The 18345-nt window shown below is 45.5% G+C and overlaps 1 protein-coding gene across 2 annotated transcripts in view; it reads right to left on the bottom strand.

Annotated features, from left to right (window-relative positions):
- IFT43 (intraflagellar transport 43) overlaps window positions 1–18345 on the bottom strand; it is an 81855-nt gene that overhangs the window by 51531 nt on the left and 11979 nt on the right. For both annotated transcript variants that reach the window (XM_030319627.1, XM_032593425.1), the window contains one exon: window positions 1053–1117. In XM_030319627.1, coding sequence (XP_030175487.1) covers window positions 1053–1117 — 65 coding nt within the window. The remainder of the gene's footprint in view (window positions 1–1052; window positions 1118–18345) is intronic.

The raw sequence follows: 18345 nt of genomic DNA, 5'->3' as shown, positions 1-18345 counted from the left end.
AAAGTTGCCAAGAGAGTGGATCTTAAAAGTTTTCAGCACGAGACAAAAAAATTTTTGTAACTATGTATGGTGACGAATGTTAACTTGTACATTGTGGTGATCATGTAGCAATAGATACAAATAGCGAATCATTATGTTGTTTACCTGAAACCAATATAATGTGTGTCGATTATACCTCCATTTAAAAAAATTTTTTTTTAAATATTTTATCTATTTTTGAGAGAGAGCGTGAGCGGGGGAAGGACAGCGAGAGAGGGAGACGGAGGATCTGAGGCCGGCTCTGTGCTGATAGCAGCTAGCAACTCACGAACTGCGAGATCGTGACCTGAGCTGAACTCAGATGCTCAACCGACTGAGCCACCCAGGCGCCCCCCTCCATTTTTTAAGAAAAGAACACAGAGGGGCGCCTGGGCGGCTCAGTCGGTTGAGCGTCCGACTTCAGCTCGGGTCATGATCTTGCGGCTCGTGAGTTCGAGCCCCGCGTCGGGCTCTGTGCTACCAGCTCAGAGCCTGGAGCCTGCTTCAGATTCTGTCTCCCTCTCTCTCTGTCCCTCCCCCGCTCTCTCGTTCTCTCAAAAATAAATAAACATTTAAAACAAAACAAAACAAATGAAATAAAACAAAAAGAACACCGAATGCCACATATGGATGAACTTTGAAAACGTCAAGCCAAGTGAAAAGTCAGTCACAGAGGACCACATGATGTACGATTCCATTTATGCAAAATGTCTAGAACAGGCAAGTCACAGAGACAGAAAGCAGAATGGTGGCTGCCTAGGGTTGGGGATGTTGGGGGGCGGAGGGCATGGGAAATAACTCTAATGGGTACCAGGTTTCTTTAAAGGGGCAGGTGATGAAAATGTTCTAAAATTGACTGAGGTGCTGGTAGCACAACTCTGTTAAAGGCACCAGGAAGGACTGAATTGTCCATTTTAAATGGGTGAATTACATGGAATTGGAATTACACCTCAATCAAGTTGTTACAAAAACGGAAAGAAAAAACCCACAAGAGCAAAATGCCCACCTCCACCCTCATGAGCTGCCGCACTTACTTTGAAGCCTTCGTGGAATCATCTGCCCAGCCTCCTTGCCTGCGCGGCGGCTTGGGAGGGGGAGCCTAAAAGGGAAGGAGAATCCAAAATAACAGTCGCTCACCATTGACATTCAAGCACGCAGTGGATGAGGTTAAGGCCACCTGAACCAATATTCTGCCTATCGAAATCTTTCAAATAAAAATACGGTAGCCTTTCTAATTTACTTTCAAAATCTGGGTGCTTTCATGCCCATCTGTGGGTATGTAAAAAAGCAAGATCTATAGGGCAATTTGGCAAAGCTTAGTGAAAGCCTTAGAAGTACTTCATACTTTTTAAGCCAGTGATTCTAATCCAAGGAATTTATTCCAAAGAAAGAATGAGAGAGAGAGAGAGAGAGAGAGAGAGAGAGAGAGAGAGAGACCTTGTGTCATTTCTGAATCGTAAAAAATTCAAAACCAAAATAGACAGCAATAAGAAATGAAGTAAATCATGGAATACACACACGAAGATACTACGTAATAATGAAGAACATGGTAAAAAAGGATACTTAATGATATGAGAATATTCAGTATATATTAACTTTTAAAAAACATGTTGCAGGGGTGCCTGGGTGGCTCAGTCGGTTAAGTGTCCGCTTTTGGCTCAGGTCATGATGTCACGGTTGGTGGGTTCGAGCCTTGCGTCAGGCTCTGTGCTGACAGCTCAGAGCCTGGAACCTGCTTCGGATTCTGTGCCTCCCTCTCTCTCTGCCCCTCCCCTGCTAGAACTCTGTCTCTCTCTCAAAAAGAAATAAACCTTAAAAAAATTAAAAACAAACAAACAAACATGTTGCAGAACAGTACATATATGCTTCCAATTTGGTGAAAAAACTATTAATACGTAATATCAAGTGTCTAATGAGCTATATAATACACGAGAGAGGACCCCAGTGACAGAATTATGGACAATTTTTAATTTCCTTCTTTGTGTTGTTGTCCATCTTCTGTTTTTTTTTTCTTTACAATCACTTTATCTTTTAGAAATTGAAAGGTAATAAAAAAAGATGTAAAACAGAGGTTTGCTTAAAAAACATAAACTAAACTGGCAGGATAAAAATCTACTCAGCTTATTTGGGGAAGAAAGATTCACCTGCAAAGGATGCATTCAGGAACCCAAGTGTGGGCATTCTGGTCCAGCACATCTCAACTGGAAATACCAAGGGAACATCAAGCAATCCACTGAGTCAATCAAGGTGGATAAAACAGCAATGAGAACATTTCCTATTTTCAATTGCCCAGCATTCTCCTAGGATTGTTTTTTGAAATGTCAACTTCCTTTTTCTAAGAACTGCATATACTTATAACTGTTGCTCTCAGTCTAAGGAGATATTTTGATGAATGACTAAAAACATAGGTTGGCCAACTTTTTCAATATTTCTCATTCTGCGGGCCACACAGTCTCTGTTGCAGCTATTCGATTCTGACACTGTAGGGCAATAAACAGCCACAGACAATAAGTAAGCAAACAGGTGTCACCGTGTTCCAATAAAACTTTATAAAAACAAGCAGCAGTCAAATTTAGCAGGAAGGATGTGGTTTGTAGAACCTTAGACTAAAATGTGTCATTGCAACATCCTTTAAATTTATCACTTAAAGCTTAGCTTGTAACTTAAAAAAATTTCTTTTTAATGTTTATTTTTGAGAGAGAGGGGCAGAGCACGATCAGGACAGGGGCAGAGAGAGGGAGACAGAATCTGAAGCAGGCTATAGGCTCTGAGCTGTCAGCACAGAGCCCGACATGGGGCTTGAACTGAAATCAGATGGTCAAGTGACTGAGCCACCCAGGCTCCCCCTAACTTGTAACTTTTTAAGAAAACATCTCTCAATGTGCCAAAATACCTTTATACTTTTGATGTTTTATTTTGCACCAAGATATACTTTCTTTCTGGCTTTTCTAGTAGCACCCCAGCCTGCCAAGGACATGCTCCATCTAGATACCAGGGTGAGCCAGAACCTTCCGGAAATGACTGAGAAGAAACGAAGCCCTAAAATGCCTCTATCCAACTCAGCTCCCAGGACATGCTAGGTGCCACGTTAGAGAAAACGAACTTGACTTTTCTAAGCTAGAGGCAGGTAATAGAGCTATCTGAGGGACTCTGTTAGAAATGACAAAAATGCAGAAGTGGAAAACAAGCTACCGTCTGTCTCTATCAGGGGGGAAATCCCAATCCAAAGAAGATGTAGCAAGGAGATGCCCACCGCTGCTCCCCAGTCCACACATCCTTGTCTGGTGTCCCTGCCACCCACACCCACCCACCCCTGGGCCAGAAGGGGAAGCCTCTACTCCACAACCCTACTTCCCTCAGACACTGGATGAACCAGGGGACCAATCGATTCCTCTGTCCCAGGAATCCAGAACTGAAGCTCAGAGGTTAAGTTTTTTCAAAAGCAGGAGCTGTCGAAGGACCAGCTACCTGGCAGCGGAATAGCCCCAAACTACCACAAACCAAACTTGCATATAAGCAGAAAGCAACAACCCTGTCTGGCTGAGCTTCTACTGTGTGTAAGGCACTGTGCTGGGGACACTTGAAATGTTAAAGAGAACCAGACTGAATCACAGGGGGCCCCCTTGAGGATGTTTTAAACGAGTCTGGCCTACAGGCCGTCTTCCCTGTACTTCTGCAGGTAACATTCCCTACTTCCTTACCCAAGGATAGGACCATCTTGTGAGAATGAACATTCCTGAATTTGGAGGTGACAGACCCACAGCCACATGTTGTGTTTTGCCAGACAGTGGGTTTTTTTGTTTTGGTTTGTAAATTTAAATTAATATTTAAAAAACTGGAAGATCTGCACACAAAATCCGGCTTCTCCTGAAAAACTCTAAGATCCAGTAGCTCTGGGGCTGAGATCATAGTTGCCCCTGTGGACAAGACCGGCGCATTCCAGTTGGCCACAGTCCCCACCCGCCCTCTCTGTCTCCTTCCTGCTAAAGTGCAGCTGCCCTCTGTTACTACTGCTCTTGTGCTGTTGTTCCCCTTGCAGTGCAGAATCCTCTCTCTGTTCCTATGTCTAATGGAAAATGAAAGCCAGCTCAGGTGTTTTGAGAAAGACGGGCCTGAGCGTATCTCTCGGCTGGAAGTGTGAGCTTATCTTACAAGTTCCGGATGCACACCGAAGGAGTGCCCGTATCTTACCCCTAGCCCCACTTCACTCAGCGATAACACCTGCCCGGCCCACACGGTCACGCGTGCAAGTGACCCCGGAGCTACGGCCTCAGAGCTGGCATCCTCTGCTCTCTTCTCTTCGCTCTGGATGTTGGGAAGCACAGAATGAACCAAGTCAGATCCAGGGCGCCACAAGGTCGGGGTGCCTGAGTCCCCCTGGCACTCTCCCAGTGCCGTGAGATGCTGAGAGTGGGCGAGAAGGGAGCGAACTGGGGTCGCACTGGCAGGGTTCCGCCACTTGTCTCCTGGTCCCGGCGGTTTTCCACTGTGGGGTGACAACGGCGACAGAGGGAGCAGAGACTGAACTGGGAAGGGGCTCTGGGAGATCAGACGGCTCGGAAAAGGGGCACCAGCAGCCTATACTTCCGTCAAAATGCGCTCCTTTGAGTAACTGCTAAATGGCCAGACTAAATCAGGGGCTGCACGGTCAGCGCTTAGAGCAGTGCCCGCCACGCCAGCACTCTGTCTTCCCCTGTGATCATCACCGGCGGCGTTACTAATGTCAGTATGTGAAAGGTTAGACCGCGGGCAGTAAAATATACCACCATTAGGAAAAAAAAAAGAGAAAAAAATTGAGCCCGGCCTGAGCCGTCACTTTGACTACTAAGGGACATTGTGTGGTTAATAAAGTTCCCTGAGACTCTGAAAACCAAAACGACCTGCTTTATCTCCTTTAACCACAAATCCCAGGAAGCCACGGCTGTCGGAGGGCTGATGTGAGCCCTTTCCAGCCGGCCAGCAGTAGCACAAAGATGCATTTTCTCTCACGCTCCTCCCGTTAGGAAAGCGTACCAGCTGCTACATTAGGACCGCAGCATCAAAACAAAAAGATCACCACGTAAGAGTCATACCTCCGCATCCAACAGACTGAAAACCTAGTTCCAAAATCAAAGGGTTTTTTTTCACAAGTGACTAAAGACTTCAAGACTTGACATAAGGCTGTAAAAACTGTGTAAGCTACCTTCCCCTGAGATGCGCAGGGTGGGGCAGAGGCTGCGACTGTCCTCCCCACTCCCCACCGGGAGCTTCGCCGACCTCGACCTTGGGAGAGAGTGCAGAGGAAGAGGGGAGACCAGAAGGGCAGGCAGAACTCGCTCCCCACAAGCTGGGGCTTGGCACGAAGCGGGAGCTGTCTCCCTCCTCATGGAAAATCCTTAGTTTCGGTCTCATATCCTGGGTCCCAGGGTAAGAAAACTTTTTTGTAATACTCCCTACTGTAAGTCTTGTTATGGCCACACACAAATATTCTGTCTAGATGAAACAGACTTAATTAACCCCTATTAAGTTACAAAGGCAGTTCCCCCAGAATCCAACTTCGTTCCCTCTGTGGGGAGCTGGGCACTGTCCTATGTGCACTGGGTAAGATTAAAAAACAACAACAAAAAAAAACAGATGGCACCTTTGTCCTCAAACGTTACCCCTGTTCAGTGAGGTAGAGAAGAGGCCAAATTCAGAGTGTTATCAGGTCTGTATGAAATCTACGTGATGGGACATCTGGCTTACTCTGAAACTGAAGAGGCCACACTGGAGGTGGGAAGCAGGCATCAGGGGTGGAGGGAAAGGGTTATTCCAGGGACAGGCTGCAGCCATGGTCCAAAGGCGAAGCTGAGGAGGGATCCCTTCAGCCACGGGATAGTTCCACCGAATTCTGCAGTTTTCTTGCCACCTCCGGTGGTTTTACTGGAACCACTTTCCCCTGGCGCATCGTTAAGACAGAACTGTGACAAGAGTGCAGAAGCTGGCAGTACAGGACTGAAGATTCAACAGAACTGTGCAAGCCAGGAAGTGCTGTGGACAAGGAGAGGGCGAGGAAGCTTCATGGGGGAAGTGGAGCTTGCCCTGGATTTGAAATATACATGGAGATGAAAAGGAAAAGCGTTCCTGAAGCAACCAGATGCAAGGGACAGGGATTCCAGGAGAGCACATAAATAACACTTGGGCTGCAGTAAACGCTATTCATTGATCGGCATATTGGTAGGAGTCCCTGGGAGAACTCTCTGGGGGGTCTGAGCAGCTTGGCACCTGTTACTTTCCAATGCAGGCTGTTAAGTGGAAGCTGTTGCAACTTGTTCATGAGGCAGCGGTTTGACATTAAGTGCAAGCGATCTGTCTGAAATGTAAGTGGCTCACTGGCTTTTAGCAATATAATTTAAAAGGTCTGGCGGGTCCTTTGAATGGACAGTCCAGCCCATGAGGGTCTGGCTGAGCTTCCTACGAGCTATGAAGACACCTAGATACCTGATAGGCCCTGTTTCAAAAAGAGTGTCGCAGCTTTCTCACAGAGTGATCTCATAGGAAACACACTTACAGGCCACACCCTTCCTGTTGTCCTCTTAGGACCAGCTGCCGGGAATGCAGCTTCCAGTTTCCCTGGGTGACAGATGAAATGCTGGGGGGCGGGGGGGGGGTGCTTTAGAGACATGCACGTGCTCCCAAGCTTGACTTCCAGAGCTCCAGTCCCTGCCTGGTGTGGTGAGAAGTTGTAACCCTTTGGTTACAAACCTTTCGATTGGGGCCAGGGGTCCTTCCCTCTCCTGCCCATCAGGTCTGGGCAGGACAAGAGGACATGAACATGTGATTTATCTGCTCTCAAATATTCTGGGTCTGAGTTCTCTGTATAATGGCCCGGGTATTTAAAGGAAAAGGAATTAGCTCTTGCTCCATCCTCTAAACTTGAAACTTACTCTAATAAGGCTAGACAGGCTAAGACAGTCAGCTGGGGCCTTTGTTTCTTTTTTTTTCCATGGAGCCCACCAAGTCCAGAATCCTCCCTAATCAAGCACTCAGGAAGACATCAACAATCTGTTTGAATCAAGACTTTGGAAGAAGTCTGTTTGCTACCCCTGTGTTAGGAGAAGGGTAAACAAACAAAACAAACAAACAAACAAACAAAACCCTGGACGGGAAAAGAGGGGAAAACTCAAGTGCTCTTAAAAGCGAAAAAGAAGACCTGATTCTAGAATTCAAAAGGTCCTGGTTTCTTCTTTTCATTGTTCTGCCTCTGAAATTCAGAAGCACAGCCTCAAAACATCTGCTGGGAAAACCATTTCCAATTTGGGCAGATTTACTGCCAGGTAACATTATCCAAATGTGCTTTAAGAAGGAGAGTCTTAAAACATGCAACAGCACGAGGGCCAGAAATAGGATTGGGCGACAGGAGCCCTTAGGCGGCGCATCCCTCGTGTTCTCTCTTGAAAGCTGGAGTCACGTCTCCGAGTGTGGGAAATGAGCACAGCCTGCTGGGGCTGCCGCCTGATGGACGGAGGGGGCAGGACCCCGCATAGCTCCTGGAGAGAAGCAAAAATGTGCTCTCTCCAAAAATAAACAGGGGGCAGGAAAGACTGAGAGTGAAGAGTTGAAAGCACATGACTGGCGGTTGCGGTCCTGAAATACCAGCTTTCTACAAAAAGGAGCCTGTGAGAGACAGAGAGCGGGAAATTCAGGAAGCGGCCTCTTTATATGGTCTCATCCGAATGGGCCAAGATTCAACTAACTGGAATTACTATGTCACAGGGAGCCTTTAGGGCCAGACTTGTTTCTGATCTTTATATGGTTCCCCCAGATTCTTAAGATGCCGAAATAGAAAAGATGCTGCAGTGCCAAAAAAGGAGCCTTTTGAGTTTAGAAACTTCTCACACACTCTCGAAAGTCCCAGAGAAACCCCACAATATGAGTCACTCCCAAATCCAAACTGCAACCTGTTTCAAAAATGCAGTCCAAACACACGCATGTATTCCCAACAGAAGAGACATTTGGTTAAGCAAGATCCCTCGCAAACTTCACACCCACCCATCTCCCAGCTTCTAGGGGCAACACAGCTCTGGTGTTCAACGCGATTATGGGCTGAGAGCAAATTTCCCCACCTTTCTCTAAGAACCGGACAGAAGATCCAAGACAGGTGTTCTTATATGCTTGATGAGAGAGAAGACTAACACTGATAAAGATGTGAATTCAACACAGGGGCTGGTGTGTGCTCCTTAAACCTGTGTCCAGTTCCATCTCTGTCCCCTTCTTTCTCCAGCCTCGGCCCTGGGTGTGACAACTAATTCACCACAGACCTCAGTTTCTCCCTCACAGATTTAAGGTCATGAAGGTAATGGACCATCCAAACTTGTAAATCGACCCCTGTGAGTACGCATAGCTCTTTCAAGACGGAAATGGACGTAACAAAATGCAAAATCTGCTTTAAGTGTAAGAATAAAACTTGATGGTCACTAGATGTTAAAGCTCTTAGGTGAAAGACTGACAGGGAACCAGACATTCTCACAGTACCAAGGAATTGCCCCATATATCACATGCAGGCACAAGGGAGAAAATGTTCCTTCACAACAGAGATACTATCCTGACCCTAACTCAGTGGTCAGACTTAGCAGCACTACCAGTGGGAGGTAAGGTGCTTCACCTGAAGCATGCACCATCACCCAGGAAAAACTCCTGTTGCCAATGTCCATCGAGCCCTCCAAGATGTTTCCAGCTTGTTGCAAGAGTAAGAGTGAGAGCAGAAAGGAAGGCTCAGACAAATCCGGTGTGGGGGGATCTCTATAGGACAACTGGCCCAAAAAGTCAACACCATTAAAAAGGTAGACTATTCTAAATTCAGAGAGACTTAAGAGGAATGTAATGGTTTGGTTCTGGATTGGATCCTGCTTTGAAAAAATAGCCATAAAATGCATTTGGATGATAACAGGGGGCAATGGATATGGACCAAGTATGGATGATGTCAGGGAACTAATACTGTGAGGTGTGGAATTGTAGATTTCTAGGAAAACATCCCCATTTTTCTAGAGATACACGCTGAAGTATTAAAGTGACACGTCACGAGGTCTGCTTTGAGATAATTGAGCAAAATGTATAAATATAAAACACTTATGCATAGAATTAACAGATATTTTACAAATTATCATTTAAGGAAAGACAAATAATCATTGATGTTGATAACAGTTGAAGCTAGGTGGTGGGCATATGCTATTCATTGGACTACTGTGTTTATTGTGTCTACTTTTCTGGATGTTTCTGATTTTAATGTGAAGTTAAGAAATGAAAGAAACCAGATGCATAAAGTTCAGGTTAACAAAGGAGGCCAAAGGCAGGGTTGATGAAGAGGAGGGGCACCAATATGGGGGTTGTTCATGGATCTATCTGCTCAGTGAAGAACTGGGCTGGATGTGACAGTCACTTTCCACCTGGCGGCTGGGAATTCCTGACACCGATGCCCTGAGGACCAGAAAACAACTCTTCACCTAAAACCTCCAGTCTTGACATCCCCACCACAATTACAAGTGACAGGAGAGAGCCTTTTATACAAGGTGCCTCCTCACACCCTCACCCACTTCAATTGACCGTGGATTCTATTGTAGTTGTGTGTACATATGGGTATGTGAAAGGTGGGTAAGGAAAAAACATGGCGGAAAGAACATTAGACTGGACACCAGGTAATCCAGGCTCTCGTCCTGATTCTACCGCTGACTGGCTCCAAGATTCTGGATTTTCACTCAAGCCAGAGGGGATTCCCTTTGGTTCACAATTTTGTGATTCTAAGAGTCTATGAATTATAGTATTTTCAATTCTGGGACAGGGTATCTGGGCAAGGAGATGTAAACGATGATATGTGACACTCATCATCGGTTTGAGCCGGTATGAAGGAGATGGAGACAGAGAGAGAGAGAAGAAAAGGTACAGAGAAAAATGAGAATAAGCAAAAAAGACTTCATCCATGGTGAATAAGCCAATCTACACAATGACAAAGAATATCCTTGCTAATTCCTAACGAATGATAATAGTATTAGCCATCATCCCTTGAGGATTTGCTATACGCCAAAGCTTTAGCAGAATCGCTATGCAGAATCCTCGTGCCCCAGCGAAGGACAATACCACCCGCCAAGTTTACCAACAAGGAAACTGAAACTTAGAGGCTAACTCCCCTAAAATCATCCTGTTCTAAGTCACGGAGCAAGGATTCAAGTCCAAGTCTCTGACACCAAAGCTTTGCACTGAACCAGGTGATAGGTGAGTTCCTAGACACTAGATGCATGCCAGCTGGAACAGGTTTGAAACAACAGAGAAACTACAAAAAGAACCTGTCTAGGCTAAAAAAAAAAAAAAAACAGAAAAAGAAAAAGAAAAAAAAATTGCCCAATAACAAGAGAGACTAGAATGACAAGGGGAAGATTTGGGAAGACCAAACCAAAGGACCATTTCCTTCCTTCACTTTCTAGGCACAGAGTAAATACATCTGCTCAAGATACAGGTGTGTTCAATAAGATGGGAGGACCAAAAAGGAACTCAGCCTAACCCTTAACCTCTGTAGAGCGGTCAGCCAACGGATGGGTTAAGGGTCAAGTCAGGGTCAAAAAGTGATGCCAACAATATACCGTTAGTGAGCACTGTGCCAAAGTGTATTAAGAGGAATTCAATATAAGTCTCGGGCCTTGGAAAGTGGCTGTCTTTGCCTCATGTCACAAGATGTGCTCTTCATACCGACAGAACAGCAGTTTGAAGAAGGGGTGACTAAATGCGGGGAGAAGGGCATCTGCCATAAAGAAGGAAAGGGGAAAAGCCATGATGATTTTAAAGGAGGGATGGAGGGACAGATTGGAGGAGAGGAGAGAGAGTCCTGGGTTCAAATCCTAGAATCGCCACTTTCCAGCTGTGTAGCCTTGGGCTAGTCGTGTCTTCGCTAAGCTCCTTTTCCTCATGGGAAGAACAACAGTGGTCCCAAGTCTCTTGCAGATCCACTGTGAACACTGGAGACCATCTCTGGCGCAGAGCACACAGTAAACGGTGGTGACGGTGGCGGCCATACTATTTACCAGAAATCATGATAGTACTAAACTACACACCCTGGCGGCAAGATCTGGAATGCCTAGGGCTGCAACAATAGGAAGTTTCCGGCAGGCGAACACTGCAGGGACCTGTATATGGGGCTGCCTCGCCCAAGTGTCGTTCCAGGGGGCCAACTCTTACCTATTCCCTGCTGCCCCGAAGATACAGAAATCCTTTAAAGTTGGCTTAACCAAGAAGAGGAAACCACAGTTCCGCTGCTCACTGGCAACTAACCGTGATGCTCAGGATGACCACAGTGTCTGCCAGTTACTCTGGCGGGGTCACACTTCCCCAAATATTCCCACGTACCCCATAATAAAAGACCCATATCCTGTATCTCAATGTGCGGCCATCAAACTGCCCACTTCAAATGACTCGTGGGATGAGGCTGCCGGCAGTTTGCTGAAGTAGCTGATCCAAAGAGAACAGATTTCAGCCTCAAAAGTCATTCTTAAAATTTGTCCTGGATTTTTCCACCCCGGATGGCATCCTCTGAATCTCAGCTCTACCCCTCTGGGTCCTGCTAAATCAGCTCTCCCCTCTCCTCAGGTCTATACCTCCCAGACATTTACAAAGAAATGCCCTGTTCCCCCATACTTTTTGCAGTTCAGCTAAAATAAACATTCCTTCCAACTTTCATCATAAATTAAAACCGATACATTTCTGTCATTCTCTTAACTCCTTTCAGTTTGCTAAAAATCCACCCGGCACATGTGGAGCCAGAAACGTGTACAACACTGAGGGTGTAAATTCCCAGAACTCCGAGAGGCTAGCCCTTCCTGGCACCTGTGAGTTTGTATAAGCACGGTCTAGACTTGCTCCCTCAACCAAATCCAGAGCGGGATAAGTTGGAGGAAGCTGAGAGCAGAGGAGTGAGCTGTGACCTTGACGCTTTAAGAAGCCTGATCTCTCACAAGACTCCTCAAGGGTGATGACGGAAAAGAAATGGAGGGAGTCTGAAGGAAGTACTCAACCATGGGCTGGCGGCCCCCATCACGTGACCTAGAGAGCGCGATGGCGGGCTCCACTCCTCTCTTCGCTGCGGTGAGATGCCACACACCACAGGTCTCCCGCTGCAGCCCGACTTTGTCCTGACTCACTTGTGGAAGCAAGGGGAGAAGGCGCTAGCACACCACAAGGTCATGGCTGGCGGGCTAGCACCCACTCCACTTTGCCCCCCAGTGTTTCAAGGAACTCAGTAATCCGAAAATCTAAAAAAACTCTACAACTGTGTTTCCCAAGCTTCTAAATTTCATGGACTGTTAATATTTCAAAAAACTGATTTGTGGGGAGTAGGAAGTGGTTGGCAGTTCAGAGTTCACAATTTTTAATTTTGTTAGGGCTCTTTTTTTAAAAAAAAAAACACCATTTCTGGGGTACCTGGGTGGCTCAGGGGTTAAGCCTTGGACTCTTGATTTAGGCTCAAGTCATGATCTCACAGTTTGTGGGTGTGAGCCCCATGTTGGGCTCTGCATGGTCAGCATGGGGCCTGCTTGGGATTCTCTCTCTCCTCTCTGTCCCTTCCCTGCTTGCCTTCTCTCTCACTCTCAAAATAAATAAATAAACTTACACACACACACACACCATTTCCTCTCATGATCATTTCACTAAAGAAGGGACCTTTTCAATCTCCACAAATTAGGAAGGACACAAATCAGGATAAAGAATGTTCCTTTTTTTGTTTTTAATTTTTAAAAATGTTTATTTTTGAAAGAGAGACAGAGACAGAGGGTGAGCAGGGGAGGGGCAGAGAGAGAGGGAGACCCAGAACTCAAAGCAGGTTCTGGGCTCCAGAGCCTGAGCTGTCAGCACAGAGCCCGATGCAGTGCTTGAACTCACATGCTGTGAGATCATGACCTGGGCCCAAGTCGGATGCATAACCCACTGAGCCACCCAGGCATCCCAAGAATGTTCCTTTAATTTGAACCGCTTATGAAAAACTTACTACACTGTTCTTGGTTTTCTCGTGTTGGTAAAAAGTTCCTACTAGACCAGGGTTAAAACACGCTACGTTCTCTGTCTTTTCTCATCCCAGGCTCTCATCCCACCCTTCCTCAAACAAGAACGGCAGAAGGCCAGCCACTCTACTCCTCCCAGGTGATGATGCTCTGACACAAAAGCCATGACCTAGGTGCAGTCCCTTAATCTAGAAATTCTGATACTCAGTTTGAAGTTGTACGGGAAGACCTCCCACCCTTCAAATCGTCCACTGCCAACTTCTCCAACTCTAGAGGCCTTTCTAGATTAACTTTTCAGAGTGCTTAGCACAGCGTGTGCCTGAATGGGTACTGATATCCTAGTGTCTGCATCACAGGTCTCTGGGCCTCTTTCGTGCCCGTGTTTCTGATCATTACTTCCGAGGGCACCACTGATGTCAGAACGCTTCCTGCCTGAATAGCTAACGTACCTGTACGCCCCGTCAGTTACCCTGAGAGAAAACCGACACACTCTGTCTCTGAAACAACCACTCTCATTCTTTTCTTGGCAACAGTTATCACTTGAAAAAAACCACAGTGACTCTGAACCAATCCAAAAGCAACTGGCAGGTTCTGGATTCAGTAATGGGTGAGTAGTTTGTATTCGGCTAACCTCCACACAGATAACAACTATCAACTCTGGATGAAATACGTAAAACAACTACTCGAAGGCACCGGAGGGCAAACAAAAGCAGGCAGAAACTGGAAGGGACTTGACCCTTGAAAGAAAAAAGAAAAACCGTACTGGCCAAAAATCCATGTTAAAATGGATTTTCCCCTTGAGTGCACTCTCCAGTCTGGGCAGCAACTGAGCAGCACAGAACTGAAGCAGAAAGCTGCAGTTGTATTGGCTTGAGGACAAATTTGGGGGCTGCCAGAGTCACTAAACATAGAAAGGGAGAAATTCTGGGGCGCCTGGATGGCTCAGTTGGTTGAGCATCCGACTTCGGCTCAGGTCATGATCTCATGGTTCGTGGGTTCGAGCCCCACGTCGGGTTCTGTGCTGAGAGCTCAGAGCCTGGAGCCTGCTTCGGACTCTTTGTCTCCCTCTCTCTCTGCCCCTCCCCCACTCATGCTCTGTCTTCCTCTCTCTGTCAAAAATAAATAAACATTTTAAAAAATTAAAAAAAAAAAAAAAGAAAGGGAGAAATCCTGGGAAGAAAGGAGCCCCAGATCTGCATTTGAACTCCCCTAAAATCCTTTAGGCTTACCTGAGCTGCATCATGAAACGCAGTGAAAAACAACTGCTGAAGAGGTAAAAAGAAAAAAACAAAAACATAAACCACAACAAAGAAACACCCCCAAACCACTGAGTGGAGATGAGATTTCAGCTGCTGCTCCCTGCAGGGGAAAGACATTGGTTTGAGTTCCAGCAACTTAGAGGTACTTGGTACATTCCTTGAGTGTGCCAGTGAAATCCCAAGTGAATCACACATCAGGAGTGAAGCTCATGTCCCAGGACTATGGGATTCGCTCTACGACTAAAGGGAAAACCAAAATAGACCTGACCTAACAGAGCCTCAAACCAAGTCTTGACAAATTCAAGGTGCTCTGCAAAGAATGAAACTGCCTACTAAAACAGAAACAACACTTTTCAGAGGAGAGTGACATAATCCAGAGTTTCCACAATGTACTGTCCACAAGGTCCTGTGTATAAATAAAGATGACTGGACATGTGAAGAAACATGAAAATGTGACCCAAAGGCAAAAGAAAAAAAACAACAAAAACTGACCCCAAGATGACCCAAATAACGGAATTAACAGATAAGGGTTTTAAAGCAGCTACTATAAATATGTTCAAGGACTTTAAAAGAAAAGATGGTCGTAATAAATGCACAAACGGGGAATCTAACAGAAGCGACGTAAAAACGAAAGAAAGAGAAACAAATGGAAATTTAGAACTTAAAAGTTCAGTAGCTGCAGTGAAAAGTTTAGCTGGAAGACAGCAGAAGAAATTATCAGTGAAAACAGAAAATATCCAGTTTGAAGGGGAAAAAAAAGATAAAAGATAGGAAAAAATTACCAAAGTTTTAGGACCAAAAAACACATGACAAACTAATGGGACAATATGAAACAGTTTAACACATATTGCAATTGGAGTCCGAGGGATAAGGAGAGAGAAAATGGGGCAAAGATAATTGAAGAAATAATGGCCTAAAGTTTCCCAAATTCGGCTATAAATACTGACTTACTGATCTCAGAACCTCGGCGAATACAAAGAAAATCACAGCTAGCCAGTCATAGTCACCCTGCTGAAAACCAAAGAAGATAAAAAGGAAATCTTTAAAGCAGCAAAGAGAGGAGAAAAGATTTATATATAAAACCCATCCTCAGAAACAATGAAGGCCAGAGGGCAAAGGAAAGAGGATCTTTAGAGCGCTGAAAAGAAAAAAATGCTCAGCCCAGAACTCTAGGTGGGTAGAACATATCCTTCACAAATGAGGGTAAAATAAAACTATCTTCAGATCAAGCAAGCAAGTAGGGAGCAGTTCTCTGCAAATCCGTACTATGAGACATGCTAAGGAAAGTTCTTCACGGTAAAGAGAAATGATGCCCAATGGAAACCTGGACCTACAGGGAGAAAGGAAGACCAGAAATGGTAAACATGTGGGTGAAATACAAGAGTCTCTTTTTCTCTTGATTTCTCCAAATGACAACTATTTAAAGTGAAATGACAAATGGTGCCGTGGAGTTTCTGAAGTAGGTTGTTTTAAAGTATGTGACGTCACCAGCACAAAGGAGAGAGGGGGTCAGATGCACTCACGCCGCTGCAAGGCTCTCGCATGTTACGTGAAGGGGTATTATAGTAACTCCACATAGCCAGGGAGGAGTTAAAGATGCATATTCTAATCCCTGGGACCAAAAAAAAAAAAAAAAAAAAGCATTAAAAAAACTATACCTGAGGGGCCCCTGGGTGGCTCAGTCGGTTGAGCGTCCGACTTCGGCTGAGGTCATGGTCTTGCAGTTCGTGAGTTCAAGCCCCGCGTCAGGCTCTGGGCTAACAAACAGCTCAGAGCCTGGAGCCTGTTTCAGATTCTGTATCTCTCTCTCTCCCCCTCCCCTGCTCATGCTCTGCCTTTCTCTGTCTCTCAAAAATAAATAAATGTTAAAAAAAAATTAGCAAAAAAACCCTATACCTGAAAAGCCAATGGAGGGATTAGAATGGAATATAAAAAGCAATCAGCTAGTAACTGACATAATTCTGTTACATGGGGTAAAGGCACGTGACCAGAAATGTTTCCGTCTATCACCAGTGACATTCAACACCAGTCAGTACCCTTTTCCTGTAAAATATCATTCTGAAAAGAATATTTTACTATCATTCCGCTCCTTCTCAGTAATTATCGCCATGCTACATAATGAGAAGAAATCTAGCCTGGCTAATGACTTCAAGGAGGCTTTCTGATCAGTCTCCTGGTTCCCAACCGACTAGATATTCTCTGTTCACGGCACACCCTCTCCATCTCTTCACCTCTCCCGAATCCTGGCGTTCCCCCGGGGACACCATTTCTCTGGCAGTTCTTTCGAGTAGAGCCTGTTCATTGTTTAAAACTGCACAAAACAGGGTCCCAAGTGAGGTTCACTTCCCCAAAGTTCCTTGAGACGATTATTCTTCTAAATTATCATGGAACACTTCTCTTGAAACTTGTACTGTTCAGCTACATCGCCTCTCCTCCCTTCTTCATGTCTGTCACTAACAATGCATGAGCACAGACTGATGAGACGCTAGGGCATGACTGCTCCCCAACCTGCCCCACCATTCTGAGCAAAGTCCACTTTCACATCAACAGTTCATCTAATGCTTAGCTAAGAGGTCCCTGACTCTTTAAATACCAATGACCTTGCTACTTTTTCCAACATGTCATAACCTGGAACTGCTCCATCCCTGAAATATCTAATCCCCTCCCTCCTTCCTTATCTAAGAACTTCTTCCTTGGTTTCACTTCCTTCTCCATCAACCCAGCTCACTCCCAAGGTCCATCACGCTATGCCTCCCTCCCTTGCCTCTTTAGCACATTCCCCCGAGAACTACTCCAAAACTGGATCAAGGCACCTATATACCTCCACTCTGTCAATACCCACCTGCTGAGGGCTGTTGGGAACCTGCACAATCATGCAAAGTAAGGCCTACCAGGCTCGTGTTCTGCCTTCTTTTGGCTGGATCCTACCTGGTCTCCCTGCATCGGCCTTACTTTCCTTCAACCTGTACTCCTTACCTGGATGGGCCCCTGGGAATTACAGAGAGTTCTACACAGGAAAGGGATGCTAGGTCTCAATCAGGAGGCATTTTCGACGTAAGCATTGCTGGTACACTGCCTAACAAGCTCTCCGAAGAAAGGCATCTGAATACCCAGGGCTCTTGTAACTATGAGCTATGATTTCTTTCCTCATTATAAATAGGTATTCACTTTCATAACTCATTTTGAACACATAACTTTGAATTATTTTTCCTAAAGAAGGCCTCCAAACTGTGTAAGCTTGGGGCCCACAAAACCTGGAAGTATCCCTGACCACTGACTGCCAAAGCGCTCCTTCTAAAACGCAAATTTGATCATAGCTCTTCTCTGCTTAAAACTCACACACTGGCACCTGGAGATCATGAATGGTCTGTAAGCTACCCAAAGGAATCAGAAGTTTTTCTTATATGTTCCTCTTAGAAACCCCAGAATATATAATGATGACTCCTACATCTGTTATCACTAGTTTTCAACTTTCCCTCTTAAGCTCCAGACCAAAACTTTCAACTGTTTACCTGACATACCTCTTTGAAAATCCTGAGGGTAACTCAAATTCAACATGCCCCAAACTGAAATAATGATCTCTTCTTGCTCCCCTCAGCTGAGGCTCTGAAATCCTCAGTCTTGGGGGCGCCTGGGCAGCTCAGTCGGTTAAGCGGCTCTCGGTTTCAGCTCAGGTCATGATCTCACCATCCGTGGGTTCGAGCCCCGTGTCGGGCTCTACGCTGACAGCTGCAGAGCCTGCTTGAGATTCTGTCTCCCTCTCTCTGCGCCCCTCCGCCCTCCTCTCTCTTTCTCAAAATAAAGAAACATTAAAAAAAGAGAAATGAGTCTCTTCTAAATTCCTAAAAACTGTAAATAAAATGAATTGAATTTAAAAAAACCATCAGTCTCAAAAACATCAGTATTTATTCAGTCATGTTAGCTACACGTGGGATAAACTCCAGACTGTCCCTCTTCCTACCTCCAACAGCCAGTCTGCTACCACATCTTATCTATCTTTCCTTCAAAATGTCTATGGGTTGGGGCAGCACCTGGGTGGCAGTGGGTTAAGCATCTGACTCTTGGTT

This window comes from Lynx canadensis, chromosome B3 (genome assembly GCF_007474595.2).
Source record: "Lynx canadensis isolate LIC74 chromosome B3, mLynCan4.pri.v2, whole genome shotgun sequence".
NCBI lineage: Eukaryota > Metazoa > Chordata > Mammalia > Carnivora > Felidae > Lynx > Lynx canadensis.
This window is presented reverse-complemented; position numbering and strand designations above follow the sequence as displayed.